This window comes from Giraffa tippelskirchi, chromosome 11 (assembly GCF_054371585.1).
Source record: "Giraffa tippelskirchi isolate mGirTip1 chromosome 11, T2T-mGirTip1v1.2.pri, whole genome shotgun sequence".
Taxonomy (NCBI): Eukaryota; Metazoa; Chordata; class Mammalia; order Artiodactyla; family Giraffidae; genus Giraffa; species Giraffa tippelskirchi.
This window is the reverse complement of record NC_137285.1, coordinates 85260726-85277197: the sequence shown is the minus strand read 5'-3', so window position 1 is coordinate 85277197 and position 16472 is coordinate 85260726. Positions and strand designations below refer to the sequence as shown.

Here is a 16472-nt window from a genome sequence, read left to right as displayed (position 1 = left end):
GTGGCTCAGATGGTAAAGAATCTTCCTGCAATGCAGGAAAGCTGGGTTTGATCCCTGGGTCAGGAAGATCCCTTGGATACGGGACTGCTACCCACCCCAGTATTCCTGCCTGGAGAATTCCATGGACAGAGGAGACTGGTGGGCTATATCCCATGGGGTCGCAAAGAGTCAGACATGACTGATTGACACTTTCACTTGAGTATCTTTCATTCCACTGTTTTGAATGTTCCTTAACAGAGGGAATACATCTTGCTCATTTTTTAAATTTTGCAAATATTATGCTACTTCAAGTTTCAAAAAGGAAAACATTACCCACTGAAGTTGGAGCTAAATGTCAATGTAAAATCATTCATATATAGATAGAATATGTCAGAGACAATGTATCTTCAGAGATCATTTGTAAATGTACTGTCATGAGGCATATTTTGTGAGTCTCCATTAAATAGAAAAACAAAGATATTTCTGAGATACTATAGCAAAGATGTCAGATATGCTGTGGTCACTGTAACCGGTCAAAGACAAAAGAAGAGCATAGACAAAGATGCAACGGGAGTCCCTGACCAGGCAGCCAAAGCCCTCTCGGGGCCTGCAGACACACGCCCTGTGGCTCTCATGCATGCTGTCACCTTGGTAATGAGTATCAGCCTGCATCTGATCTTTTTCTCCCCTAGAAAAATTTTTTAAATTATCTTTTTTTTTTTCTTTGCAAAGGTAAAGGGCATTGGTTTATTTGGATAAACATATATACCCTAGGAATTTTAGGTCTTGAACAAACGCTTATTACATACAGTGTTTTCACTTCAAATCCCTACAGGTCTACTATTCAAACGAGCCTAAGCAGACAACACAGGATATTGTGAACACGTGCTATCCCTGTTTAGTTTAGGGTCATGATTCCTTTCCCTGGAGCTTCGGGGCAGATTTCTCTTCTCTCATGCCTCAGAAGGCCTGGAATCTTATCTTAAGCTGACTCCCAAATACACTTTCTGTTTGTAAAAGAATTGCCTGATCTACCTACATGTTTTCCTAGCAATATCCTTTTTTTTTTCCACTTTAAATAAGTAAACGATCAATAAGCTTCATTTAACTAAGTCCATCTTTCACGGACCAATAACACTGTGAGTGAATAAGTGAATAGATAAAATAAGTTTCCTTTATGTACAAAACTGATGATCAGGTGCAAGGATGTGCTGCACCACAATGCAATCCCATCACAAGCCCAGTCTGCTGGCTTCTCTGTCTAACACCACTGTGTAATGGTTACGTCTTGCACAAAGGAAATACGCAACAGACATTTCTTGAGCGACTTATGTGAATAAAGCTGTACTCTGGTTTAAAGACAACTGGAAGCTTTTGAGCAGCTAGTAGCTTTGAGAGCAAATTGTTATACACGCGTCCTTATGAGTCCTCCCACAGAGGTCAATATGGTCACTCTGGTTCACTGACTGTTTCCATCATTCATTCAAGTTACTCTCAGAACTCAGATCATGAAAATAAGGCTTGAAAGAACATGGGCCACTCAGTACTTTGATAATTTTAATGCTTCCCTTATTATACAGTTAATGAAAACAACATATGTAATACTGGGGATGCCATCATTCTTGTTTACTTATATACAAATTACATTTTGCAACATTAAAAGAAGTTGCCACCAAATGCAATGTGAAAATTTTCTCTCACTCTTTTGGAGGGTGTGTGGGGATCAAAAATCTAGACAGATTGTTGTATTTCAACTTAGGAGACTCAATTAGTTTTTTCCAAAATGCATAAATTATCTTTGCAGTTATAACTGGTTATTTTCTAACTTTGCCAAATGATAGTAGTCTTTTTTTAACAATAGAGAACCTACAAAATGTAAACAAAAGAAATATGAGCTATGTCAACAAAAATCAAAGAAAGAACCTTTCCAAATAATAGAAAAACATAAATGTTTAAATACATAAACACTCATATTTTAAAACAGAAAAAGTTTGCCAATGTTATTGTAATATTTTAATAAAAATCTATCAAATTTGATAACCACTTTATAGTAAACTTTAAAAAAAATTCAGAACTTTTCTAATAAAAAAAATTACCTGTCCAAAGCCTTTCAGCAAGAGTGAAGCTAATAAGAACCTGGGCATTTTGATTTTTGATGTTACTTTATCTTCACTAGAATAGTGAGTTTAATTAACTTTCTCAACATGTATTTTTTTAAAGAGTCAACAAACAGGAATCTATTTTTCTTTCTGTCTCATGTAACCTTGACTTTTCAATAACAATTCATCTATTATATTTCAAACCTTTCAGGTAGAATAACTGAGAAATAGTATTAAGGCAAATTGGGAAATGAATTCTTTTTTTTAAAAAAAAAGGCTATCAAATTTACTTGGAGACTAAAATGTATAATATGTTTAATTATTGATCAGATACTAGAAAAATAAACTAGTCTAAAGGAGTATAAGGTTACTATTGGTGTGAAAACAAAATAACTTTAAAAAAAGGTTTTATTTCTAATTATGGGATTAATGCCTCCACAAGTAACTGTGTACATGCATGTGAAATTGCTTCAGTCATGTCTGACTCTTTGTAACTCTAAGGACCAAAGTTTGTCCGGCTCCTCTGTCCATGGGATTATCCAGGCAAGAATACTGGAGTGGACTGCCATGCCCTCCTCCAGGGGATCTTCCTAACCCAGGGATCCAAGCGGCGTCTCCTGCATTGACAGGCAGGTTCTTTACCACTAGCGCCACCTGACAAGTAATGACTACCCACGTTATTATTCTCTTAGCTCTGCAGTCCACGGTTTAGCAGGTGAGAACTACATCCCTGTAATTCTTTCAGTCTCTTGGCTCCTATGGAACTGTGCTGAGAGAGCAGAAGTAACTAACAAATAAAGTGACTAAAATCCTTTCATGATGACATAATTCAAATTCTCACTGTCTGGGTATAAATTCACAACAATAGTGACTGGAGGTTTCTCTGTGTCCAAATTATTTGTTTTAGGTTTAGCAATTTTATTTCTTAATTGACTTTAGATACTCTGCTACACTCTGAATACTATTTTGATTTGTCATATGAATAGATACATTCAGTTTTATTTTCAACCACATGAGGTTGGTTAAATTTGGATTTGGAATGAACTAGACATTTCTGAAAAGATGGTCAATTTGTCTTTTTCTGAACTACAATACTATCTAGTAGATAATACAGATTTATACTATTCCTTAACTGCTTCATATATGTAATTCTTGGTTCATCAGCAAGACTCAAAATGTTATCTATGTCTTTTTTATTTCCATAGCACACAGTAGGGTCCTAGACAAAGAGTATATAATATATGGTCCTAGATAAATATTTTGAACTGCTGAAACACACCACAACCCTCTGTTTACACTCCATTTAATTTATTGTATGCCGTTTTATTTAACCACCCACTAGTATGAAGCCATAGTCAAAATTTTTATTATGTGCTATTATATACAAATTATTATTACCTGGCAGTGACTTAGACCACTTGACCACTGAAAGAAGTTGTCTCTCGCCAAGCTGATTCAGACTTGTCAGCAGAGAACTGGAGGTATCAGGTTTGGTGTTGTCATGTCCTGCATAGACCACATCTGGTTCAATGCTCATGAGCAAGTTGATCAGTGGGGGGATCAACTGCAAGTCTTGAGTTGGTGAAAAAGTGATTCTCTGGCTTAGGGCCTGGCTTTCATTTGGAATACCCACCGGCTGTGGGAGAGCCACGGCATCTAGTGTTCTCATAACTCTCACCTTATTGAACTTTTTAAACTTTCGGCCTACAGAGAAGAAAAAAAAAAGAAAGAAGAAAGGAAGATCATGTAAATACATAGAAACTAAATATTCCAGCAGAAAATTATTTCTAATGTCTTAAAATTACAGCATTATAGCATTATAGGTTTTGGTATCAGTCTAATACAATGAGACCTAATGAGTAAAAATGTTAGGTCTCAGATATGGATTAAACAATTCATTACACCAACATTCACTGGATAGGTTTGGGTAATTATACCAGTATCCAAGGCAAGGTTATGGAGCTTTGCAGTAAAAAAAAAAAACATGTAGACAAGACAAATGGCTCTTAGCAGAGACTAAGCTCAATGTTGGCGCTAGTGGTTAAGATCCTGTCTGCCAATACAGGAAACATAAGAGAAGCAATCCCTGGGTCTGGAAAATCCCCTGGAGGAGGGTACGGCAACCCACTCCAGTATCATTGCCTGGAGAATCCCATGGACAGAAGAGCCTGGTGGGGTACAGTCCATAGGGTTCCAAAGAGTCAGACACGACTGAAGTGAACGTAGCACATACGCACGCAAGTTCAGTGTTGGTCAATATTCTGATAGGAGTATCCGAATAGTTATTGCTATTCTGACCAAACTGTCCCAAAATTATTGCTAAAAACTACATTAATTAAAACATAACCTTTTGTAGATGTTGAGTCTTATTTTGAATTTTATTCTTTTAAGAATCTGTTAGAGGATATGCATATACACATGCAAACCCCACAAAATCTTGTATACAATTTCAGTGAGCTCATGATCCCTTGAAATTCCTTGAAATCAATACATGGACTAGTATGAGATCTAAGGACCCAAAATAAAGAACCTCATTTCTAAATTAAGCGGGGAGAGAATCCACATCTTGTGTTGGTCAGACCACATTTGTATTTCTAGACCATTTCTAGAATTTCTACTTCTAGAATTCTTTCCACTGCTGAATTGTGATGTGTTAGGAAGAAAAACGGTCTGCCAGGAAGATGAGTAGAAACTCTGCCACGTGAGGAGTGGTTGAAGGGGACCAAGATGTCCAGCTGGGCCACTGCTAGTCCCCAGAGGCCCTGGGGTGATCAGAGGGAAGGCCAGACTCCAGCCCCTGCCAACTCTATGCCAGGCACGGGCTGCTTAATGGTGTCAAGTGTCTGTGCTGTTCCACCAGGAAAACTGGCTAAAGGGAGGCTTGATAACGGTTTGCAATCATCTAAGCAGAGGTTGCAGGCGGCTGTCTCCAAACGCCTGTTCTGGCTCACAGACGTGTTTTCTTTGGCTCACACAGTTCTTCCCAGAGTTATGAAAACATCTCTGAGTTAGCTGGGTGGCAACAATCTGTTACAGCCACGCTGCAGCTGCTGCTTTGGATGGGGCACAGGCAGCCTGCAAACTGGTGGGAGGCCTCTGGTCAGTTTTCTTAAATCGGATCACTCTGCCCACTTAAATGACCTGCCTGGACTCGGCAAGCACTTGCCCTTGTGATTTCTCAGCTCAGGTATTGTTATAAAGAAAAAGGATTCCATTTATTCTGTGGAGTCCCCCCAAATTGTGCTAGAACCTGCAGGGGACAGAGAAACAAATGCCAGTCAAAATACAGAAAGGATCCAGAAGTGTTTAAGGAGATGAAGCAGGTTTCTTTGCGAAGGAATGAGTTCCTAGAGGGGAAGGAATTAACGTTTGTGGAATATCTGCTTTATATATGCATCATGTTGCCTCACAGTAAGTGGGAATTATTAATTCCATTTATAAATTAGGAAGAAGAAGAGCGGAGAAGATGCCATGCCCAATATTAGAGTGACAGAACTTGGATGCCGTGGACTCTGAGTTCAAACTCTTTCTCACACAATCTCCCTGGGTTTTCAGGCACGGACTTCATGGTCATCTGGGGAGGTTCTGAAAAAGATGTTTAGGTGAGAAATGCTGGAAAAAAGCACAAATGTTTGATTCCTTCCAATCCTAAAATACTTTGATTAACAGAAAATAAGACATACACACTTACCAGCCCCTTCTCTCCCCAACAACTCCAACATGGTTTTCTTTTTAATTACATTAACCGCCTTTCTCTTTTTTTCATTTTAAAAAATTAATTTTAATTGGAGGATAATTACTTTACAATATTGTGATGGGTTTTGCCATGCATCGACATGAATCAGCCATGGGTGCACATGTGTCCCCCATCCTGAACCCCCTCCCACCTCCCTCCCCACCCCATCCCTCTGGGTTGTCCTGGAGCACCCGCTCTGAGTGCCCTGCTTCATGCATCAAACTTGCACTGGTCATCTGTTTTAGACACAGTAATATACATGTTTCAATGCTATTCTCTCAAATCATCCCACCATCAACTTCTCCACGTAGTCCAAAAGTCTGTTCTTTACATATGTGTTTCTTGTGCTGCCTTGTGTGTAGGATCATCATTACCGTCTCTCTAAATTCCACATATATGTTAATATACTGCACTGGTGTTGCACTTTATAACTTACTTCACTCTGTATAAGAGGCTCCAGTTTCATCCACCTCATTAGAACTGACTCAAATGTGTTCCTTTTCATAGCTGAGTTCAGATCTGGTTTTATCAGGATTTGACTACACTATGAAACCATGGAATTTTACTGAAAACCAAAGCAAATGTTTTACACTTTGATCAGTATAAAAAGTCTTATTCATAAAATAAATTCCAAGACAATTTCCTAAAATGTTGATTATACAAAGTGCAATTTGAATTAATATAGAAATGTTCACTTTTCTGTTTGTGATCCAGTCTTTTTATGAATCCCAGTGAAAAAGAAGGGGGGGACATATGACAGAAGCAAAACTGAAAGATGAACTAACACTGATCATTTACGTCTCTATCTTATATAATTTAACTTGATGCTCAACCATTTGAAATAAACACTAGCATTTCCAGTTTTTAACGTGAGGAATAGGTTTACAAAGGCTAAGTATCTGGCTAAGTTTATAGAGATAATAAATGCCAGAGCAGAGATATTAATGAAGGGTTAATTTCTTTTAGTCTTTCTTTTACTTACTCATAAAATATTTATTGAGGGGTTTTATGTGCTAGGCATCATTTAAGGCTCTGAAACTGCAGCACTGAATCATCAGAGTGTCTGCTTTCGTGGGGCTTATATTCTGAGGGGAAGATGGAGAGGGCCCGTAAACAAATAAAGAGCAAGATAATATCAAACAATAGCGTGCACGAGGAATGAAATGGGTAACGGTAACAAAAAGTAACCTGAGGGAACAGGACAGCATTACAGTGGTCAGGGAAAGACTACGGTCTCTCCACCAGGCCACACTGCTGCCTCTTCACATAGCCTTTATTTCTCTAAATCTGTAGGCTACTGACTCTTTCAGAGTGGGTCAAACACTGTATGTTAAAGGAGAACTCTGCACACCAGGAGCATTAACTTAAAGAATTGAATAAATGTACAGTATTATTAAGAGATCCTTTCCTAAAGCACTCAGTTCGGTTCAGTTCACTCGCTCAGTTGTGTCCAGCTCTTTGCGATTCCATGGACTGCAGCATGCCAGGTCTCCCTGTCCATCACCAACTCCTGGAGCTTATTCAAACTCATGTGCATTGAGGCGGTGATGCCAACCAACTATCTCATCCTCTGTCGTCCCTTCTCCTCCTGCCCTCAATCTTTCCCAGCATCAGGGTCTTTCCCAATGGGTTAGTTCTTCACATCAGGTGGCCAAAGTATTGGAGCTTCAGCTTTATCATCAGTCCTTCCAATGAATATTCAGGACCAATTTCCCTTAGGATTGACTAGTTGGATCTCCTTGCAGTCCAAGGGAATCTCAAGAGCCTTCTCCAACACCACAGTTCAAAAGTACCAATTCTTTGGTGGTCAGCTTTCTTTATACTCCAACTCTCATATCCATGCATGACTACGGGAAAAACCATAGCTTTGACTAGATGGACCTTTGTTGGTAAAGTAATGTTTCTGCTTTTTTAATATGCTGTCTAGGTTGGTCATAGCTTTTCTTCCAAGGAGCAAGTGCCTTTTAATTTCATGCCTGCGGTCATCATCTGCAGTGATTTTGGAGCCCAAAAATATAAACCCTGTCACTGTTTCCCCCATCTATTTGCCAGGAAGTGATGGGACCAGATGCCATGATCTTAGTTTTCTCACTGTTGAGTTTTAACCCACTTTTCCACTCTCCTCTTTCACTTTCATCAAGACGCTCTTTAGTTCTTCTTCGCTTTCTGCCATAAGGGTGGTGCCATCTGCATATCTGAGATTATTGATATTTCTCCCGGCAATCTTGATTCTACCTTGTGCTTCATCCAGCCTGGTGTTTCGCACGATGTACTCTACAAAGAAGTTAAATAAGCAGCGTGACGTACTCCTTTCCCCATTTGGAACGAGTCTGTCGTTCCATGTGCAATTCTAACTGTTGCTTCTTCACCTGCAAACAGATTTGTGAACAGGCAGGTCAGGTGGTCTGGTATTCCCATCTCTTTCAGAATTTTCCACAGTTTGTTGTGATCCACACAGTCAAAGGCTTTGGCATAGTCAATAAAGCAGAAGTAGATGTTTTTCTAGAACTCTCTTACTTTTTCGATGATCCAGCAGATGTTGGCAATTTGATCTCTGGTTCCTCTGGCTTTTCTTGGAGCACTTTTCCTGAAGCACTAAATTGTTACAATCTTGCCACCTCTACACTCCACCCTCTACAACGATATGTTTGTTATTCCCAAAATACATCTTAAGAGATGTAATAACTCTTTCATCTATCTACAGCTCATGAACGTGTGCCATGTGGGAAAAATGAACCTTGGGTTGGCCATATTTGGGTATGAATCTTATCATTTAAAAGCATTATATGGGGGGTAGATTATTTTATTTATTCAAGTATCTGTTTATTCAGCTTTTAAACAGGGAATTTACCTCTCAATACTGTCATCAGTCTAGGTAAGATCATGTGTCAGGTAAGTGGTCAAGTGCTTGGCATAGAGCAGACACTCACTAACATTAGCTCTGACTTTTGAAACATGATTAGAAAGAATTGAGAGAGGAAGTGAAACCATAACTTTGTTTAGTTTGCATTTTCTGATATTAAAACATGCTCCTAATCATGTATTTTCCTTTCCCTCCAAAACCCAAGGAAACAAACAACAAAGCCTCTATGGGCATAAATGCTTACGCGATGCTGTATTATTAAAGTGATATCCTTACCTTACCTAGCACTGTATCTCAGAACCTTCAATACATTGTATGGATTACAGATCTCCAAGAGAATGATGTTAATATACCCTGCTTTCCAAGTCTATCTGGCCTTTTCACTTGAGTCCCTTGGACTGCAAGGAGATCCAACTAGTCAATCCTAAAGAAAATCAGTCTGGAATATTCATTGGAAGGACTGATGCTGAAGCTGAAACTCCAATACTTTGGCCACCTGATGTGAAGAGCTGACTCATTTGAAAAGATCCTGATGCTGGGAAGGATTGAGGGCGGGAGCAGAAGGGGATGGCAGAGGATGAGATGGTTGGATGGCATCACCGACTCAATGGACATGAGTTTGGGTAAACTCCCAAGCACGCAGGCTTGGCGTGCTGCAGTCCATGGGGTCACAAAGAGTCGGACATGACTGAGTGACTGAACTGAACTTAACTGAATAATCTATCAAAGTATTGAGATAATTAAGTTACATGGCTAGAAAGAAGACGCTTATAAAGATCACTAGATTTATTGCTTCCAATAATTGCCACTTGAAAAATAGAAAATATTCTACCACAAGGGATGAAGTTTAAAAAACACTCAATAATATGTTGAAGAAAAACATAGGACCTGTATTAAAAGTATAAAATTCTTTCACAGGACACACAAAAATTGTGAATTAATGAAAAGACATCCATACCGGAATTGAAAACCTTAAAGTGTCAATATGTCCAAATTAATACATACATTTTATACTGTTTCAATCAAAATCTAATAATTTTTGAAATTAGGAATGATGGTTTCACTGTTCACTTAGCAGAATAAATCAGTAGTCATGTACGGCTGTGAGAGCTGCACCATAAAGAAGGGTGAATACTGAAGAATTGGTGCTTTTGAACTGTGGTGTTGGAGAAGACTCTTGAGAGTCCCTTGGACTGCAAGGAGATCCAACCAGTCCATCCTAAAGGAGATCAACCGTGAGTATGTGGAAGGACTAATGCTGAAGCTGAAATGCTAATATTTTGGCTACCTGATGCAAAAAGCCAACTCATTGGAAAAGACTCTGATGCTGGGAATGATTGAGGGCAGGAGGAGAAGGGGATAACAGAGTATGAGACGATTGGATGGCATTATCAACTCTACAGACATGAGTTAGAGCAAACTCTGGGAGACAGGAAAGGACAGGGAAGCCTGGTATGCTGCAGTCCATGGGGTCGCAAAGAGTCAGACTCAACTGAGCCGAATGAACAACAACTAGGAGAATAAACGTGTATGATAGTAGACAAGAGAATTTCATTAAAACAGCACCTGTGATTTTAATATATGCCATGCTATATGTTAAAATTTACAATAACACTACCATAGCCCAAACTACTAAATTATTAATAGTTTCATGGAATAGATATATGGATCATCAGAAGAGAATGCAGAACCCAAGAACACTTAGGAAATTCATGCAGTACACCTTCATATATGTTAAAAGCAGTGAGTGAGAGGACCTCCACTTGGGCACATGATGACTACAGGGAAAGTAGAGAACATAAGTCCTTTAGTCCATCTTCATAATGGAATGGCAACAGACAACTGAATCAGGACTATGTGGTCACACCAACTACTTAACCCCATGACTTGGTCTTCTAACTCTGAGGGGCAAACCAGACAAGAGGGAGAGAGAGAGAAGCAACAGAAAACTGAGAATTACTTTTGGAGTTACTGGTCATATTTGACTGAGCAGAGGCAAATGTACAGTAACCTTTTATGCCTTCAAACCTGCTTCCTTGTTTTATTTTTTCTTAATATTTATCATCTTCTATCAGGATATAATATTTTATGTTATATAATTATTTTGATAATCATTTCTGCCTCAACTAAAACATAAGCTCCCTACTGAAAGCACAGCACTTGCATGTAGTACTACACAATCATTTTGCTGAACAAATTAACAATTGCACAGCAGCAAACCAATTTGTTTGCCATGAGGGCTTGTACAATAATCTGGCTTCCTGCCATATCACTTCCACTTCTTGAATAATAGGAAGAACTCTAAGTGGAATTTCCCTTTAGTAAAAGATACAATCTAGGCAGAAAATGTAGTATATTTTACAGGAGAATGTTTGGGTTCACATATGCCTGCAAACCAGCTGTTGACAATCTTTCTAAAATAGCTACATTTATGTCTCCAAACACTGTTTCTCTCTTTCCATATCAAACCAAACAGCTGAGACTTCATATCTTCTAGCTCAAATTATAAATGGATACTCAAACAAGGAAAGAAAACAAGGAGAACCAGCTAGCAATTACTAAGTCCAATAGCAGGCCAAGTTAGAATTATGTAGACTTAAATGTGAAGTAAGTAGGAAGCATATTTGGAATTTAAGCAAAAATATTTTCAGAAATGACAAAAAGGGAATGTAAAATCAAAAATCAGATGATTACAAAGTAGAGTAAGAATTGTTGTAGGAAATGGCCTTATGCAATCCTTTCACTGTATTTCAAAGATAAAGTAGCATCTAAGTTTCATGAAATGAAAGAACAGAAACAAAAATATTAAATAAAAGATGAAATTAATTACAAAAAGGAATGAGATAAAATGGGAGATGACAGAGAAAAAGTTTTAAAAAATAAAGAAAATTAATTTATAAAAACAATTTCTACACATTAACAACAAACTATCAGAAATAGAAATTAAGGAAACAATCCCATTTACTGTGGCATCTATTTGTAAACGATATGATGGATACAGGGTTAATATCCAACGTATACAAACAGCTCCAACTCAACATTTAGAAAAAGACAAACAACCCTATTAAAAATGGGCGTGTCCGACTCTTTGCGACCCCATGGACTATACAGTCCACAGAATTCTCCAGGCCAGAATCCTGGAGTGGGTAGCCTTTCCCTTCTCCAGGGGATCTTCCCAACACAGAGATTAAACCCAGGTCTCCTGCATTGCAGGAGGATTCTTTACCAGTTGAGCCACAAGGGAAGCCCAAAAATGGACAGATGAACTAAACAGACATGTTTCCAAAGAGGAAATGTAGATGTCCAACAGGCATATAAGAAGATGCTCAGTATCATTAATTCATTGTGGAAATGCAATTCAAAACCACAATGAGGTATCATCTCAAACCTGTCAAAATGGCGATCGTCAAAAAAAAAACCCACAAATAAATGTTGGCAAGGATGTGGAGAAAAGGGAATACTCAGACGCTGTTGGTGGGGATATAAACTGGTGCAGTCACTGTGGAAAATAGCGTGACATTTTCTCAAAAGCTAAAAATAGAACTATCACATAACCCAGCAATTCTGCTCTTGAGTATATATATCTGAAAAAACCTGAAAACACTTATTCAAGAAGTTACATGTACCCAATGTTCATAGCAGAATTATTTACAACTGCTAAGATATGTGTCCATCAACAGATGAATGGATAAAGAAGATGTAGTACATATATATAATGGAATACTACTCAGCCATAAAAAAAATTGACATTTGCAGCAACATGGATGGACTTGGAGGGTATTATGCTAAGTGAAATAAGTCAGACAGAGAAAGACAAACACTGGATGATATCACTTACGTGTGAAATCTAAGAAGTACAACAAACCAGTGAATACAACAAGAAAAGAAACTTAATCCTAGATATGAAGAATAAACTAGTGGTTACTAGTGGGAAGAGAAAAGCCAAAAGGAACAACATAGGGTAGGAGATTAAGAGGTACAAATTAGTATCTATGAGGATACATTGCAAAACAGGGGTAGTATAGCCAATTCATAATAACTATAAATGTAATATAACCTTTAAAAATTGTGAATCATTATACTGTACATCAGCAACTGACATAGTATTGTACGTTAACTATACTTAGATAAAAAATAAATTAAAAATATAAATAAAATCATTGTAGATTTTAAAACCTGTCATAAGAATAAGAAAGGAGAACTGCCAGTGTAAAAACCAAACCACAGACATGAAGATTTTGAGAAAAATTGTCAAATGAAGTTTCAAAGGATTAAAATGTTAATAGAGAAAAGAAGATAGATATAGAAGATAGATAAATAGAGAATCAACATATAGATTATTCTTGGGGATCATGAAAAAGAGAAAGAAAACATGAAACAAAAAAAAAGATTCAAAGGTAATATTAAGAGAATACTTTGCTAATATCTAAGGAAACTCGAATTTTCAGACCCAGAGGAGCTTACTTTGTTTCAAGAAAATTAATAGATTAAGCTAGAGCTAAATCTTGATGAAATTACTGAAAATCGAGAATTAAGAAACACACAGTCAGGAAAAAGAAGCAGATGATCAATAAAGCAAAATAAATTAGAACATCAGATTTATTTTCAGCTAAATTAGAAGCCTATGGACAATAGCATTGTATGCCCAGGAATGGGATTGCTGGATCCCATAAGTAGGTCTATTTTTAGTTTTTTTTTTTTCTTTTTCTTTTTAAAAAACCTCCATATTGTTTTACACAGTGATTACACCAATTTACATTCCCACCAACAGTGTATGAGGGTTCCCTTTCCTTTACACTCTGTCCAGCCTTTATTATTTGTAGACCTTTTGATGATGGTCTTCTGACCAATGTGAGGTGGCACCTCTTTGTGGCTTTGACTGCATTTCTCTAACAATTAGTGATGTTGAGCATCTTTCTATGTGCCTGTTGGCCATTGGTGGAGAAATATCTAGTTAGGTCTTCTGTCCACTTTTTGACTGGATTTTTTAATATTGAGTTACATAAACTGTTTGTATATTTTGCATATTAAGCCCATATTAAGACAAAAACTCTAATTTGAAAAAAATACAAATGTTCATAGCAGCATTATTTACAATATCCAAGACATGGGTGCAGTCTAATTGTCCTTCAACAGATGAATGGATAAAGATATGACACACACACACACTGTCACACACACACATACACACACACTGTCACACAGTGGACTACTCCTCAGTCATGAGAATGAAACATCGCCATTTGTAGCAACATGGATGGACCTAGGGAATATTATACTAAGTGAAGTAAGTCAGAGGAAGACAAACATATGATATCACTTGTATGTGGAATCTAAAAAATAATATAAATGAATCTAAATACACAACAGAAACAGATTATAGACACAGAAAACAAACTTATGGTTACAAAAAGGAGGGAGGGATAAGTTAGGAGTATGAGATTAACAGACACAAACAACTGTACATAAAATAAATAAGTAACAAGGATTTACTGTGTAGCACAGGGAACTATATCCAATATCTTATAATAACTTATAATGGAAAACACTCTAAAAAATACATACAACTGAACCACTTTGCTATGTCACCTGAAACTAACACAATACAGTAAATCAACTACACTTCAATGAAAAAGACAATGGCATTATATACAGCTTTCACGGGAAGGGCCATATACACATTTCCCATGCTTTAACAGAATTTTAGTGAAGATTTGGAAGGCCATGGGAAGTAGTACACGCAGGAGGCATCTCACTTTCACCTCCCCTTTTCACTTCACTTCTCCTACCTCCTTCTCTTCATCCTAAACCACATAAATTCTCCTCTTTGCCTTTAATGGATAAAATTAGCAAATATCTTTCATAACCCAACATGCTCCTGGGGTCACAGGCTCTATCCCAAACAGCTTATCAAAGCACTTATAAAAATCAACATGAATAGGACATTCTCCTCTAAAGGAAAAAATCAAAACTCCCAAATCTTCAACTAAAGAATATTTTCAACAATTTAGAAAAATTTTTTGCCATATGAAATACATATCATTCCTTTCAGATCATGTTCCCATGGGAGACATGGCTTGAGAACATAAGCACATACAATGACTATTTAATAACTATTATGTTAAGTAAATACCTCTACTAGCTATGACTGTGTAAATTAATTTCAACTCCAAGATATCTGCACTGATCTTTCAATGGTTCCTACAAAGAAATAATGAAACACTTTAAAAGAAATAAGAATATCTTTTGCATTAAAGTTAAACCCTTAGTCTGCCAATGATAGATTTTGCACTAAATGATGTTAAGAATAAAGGCTATTTTAAGCTACCACTAAGAAATCTTTGCATGCCAGCCATTGTGCTGTATGCTTTAGATGCATCACTTCATTTACCTTCATAATAACTCTCACTATGTGGTCATAATAGAAATGAAGATAGAGATATGAAAAGCGGTGTAGGTACCTGAGGTCCAGCAGCTGTTAGTGGAGAAACTGAAATCAAACCCTACTGTTCTGATGCTACACTCTTACTTCTACCTGCAAGGTATGAGGAACACAGAGGCAAAAAGTAAATGTGAAAAGTGGTCCCTTGCTGATGAAATGCCTATGGTAATTGGAAGAAGAAAATGAAAATTCTCTCTGAGAGAAACTCCCTCAGTTAAGGTCACACAGAGTTTTACAAAAAATTAAAGCTCATTGAGAAACCATATCCATAATCAAAGATATATTTTTGACCACCACACCAGAAGAGCACAACTAGATGATGAGTTATGGGGCTCTGACATTACTGAATACAAATACTTGCAATAGATATTTTATAATTATTAAAGATATAAGTAATGAAAACACCAGAAATGGAAATGCTAGTAAAAAGAAATAGATAAATTTATAAACGAACCATGTAGAATGTTTAAAACAAAGTACCATCACTAAAATGAAAGAACGGTGAACTGGAAGACAGAACTGATGAAGTTGCACAGAATATAGCACAGAGGATAACGCACCAGGAAAAGTGAGGTATGAAAGACACGCGTGCTAACTTAATATGTGTCTATCAGGTGGTCCGGAGGCAGAGAGAGGCCATGAAAAGGAAGGACACATTTGAAGAACACTGGGATGGTTTCAACACTTCTGGTACTTATAGAAGACATGAATTCTCAGATTTAGAAGTTACAATGATTTAAATAAAACTAAATGTAAAACTAGATATGTTACAGTGAAATGGGAGAACCAAGTATAAAAAACATTGTCTACAAATTCAGAGAAATTATTACCTCACAGAAACAATTATTAGATACTTGGGAGAATTCTCAGAAAAAAATTATAGAAGCAAAAATATCAGACAAACATTAGTGAGGTGGTATGGATACTCACTCAGCCATGTCTGACTTTCTGCGACTCTATTGACTGTAACCTGCCAGGCTCCTCTGTCCATGGAATTCTCTAGGTAAGAATACTGGAGTGGGTTGCCATTTCCTTTCCATTAGTAAGGAGTAGAGGAAAAAAAATTCAACCCTCAGTTTTATAACCAGCAAAATTATTAATTAAAAGTGCAATCGAGATATTTTCTGAAATATAAAGAGTGAATGAGCATCACAAATTCCTACAGAAGGAACTTATAAAGTTTATTTCAAAAATAAACTGAATGACTTTGTGAATTAGAAAAAAAATCAAGCTAATAGTTAAATATGTAGGTAATCCACTAGACTGAATAAAATAATACTGAGTATTATTTCTAGATCATGTTTGAAAATGAGTGCTGTTTACTTTGCTGGGCCTGTCTTTCTGCTATTTGTC

At 37.2% G+C, this 16472-nt stretch overlaps 1 protein-coding gene across 5 annotated transcripts in view; it reads right to left on the bottom strand.

The window, feature by feature from the left end:
* Positions 1–16472, bottom strand: part of PGR (progesterone receptor) — a 104795-nt gene that overhangs the window by 22687 nt on the left and 65636 nt on the right. For 4 of the 5 annotated variants that reach the window (XR_014069890.1, XR_014069891.1, XM_081545982.1 and 1 more), the window contains one exon: positions 3477–3782. The exons of the other annotated variant lie outside the window; for it this stretch is intronic. Coding sequence is in view for 2 of the 4 variants with exons in the window: in XM_081545982.1 (XP_081402108.1) it covers positions 3477–3782 (306 nt within the window). In the remaining 2 variants the exon portion in view is untranslated. The remainder of the gene's footprint in view (positions 1–3476; positions 3783–16472) is intronic. 5 annotated transcript variants of the gene reach the window in all.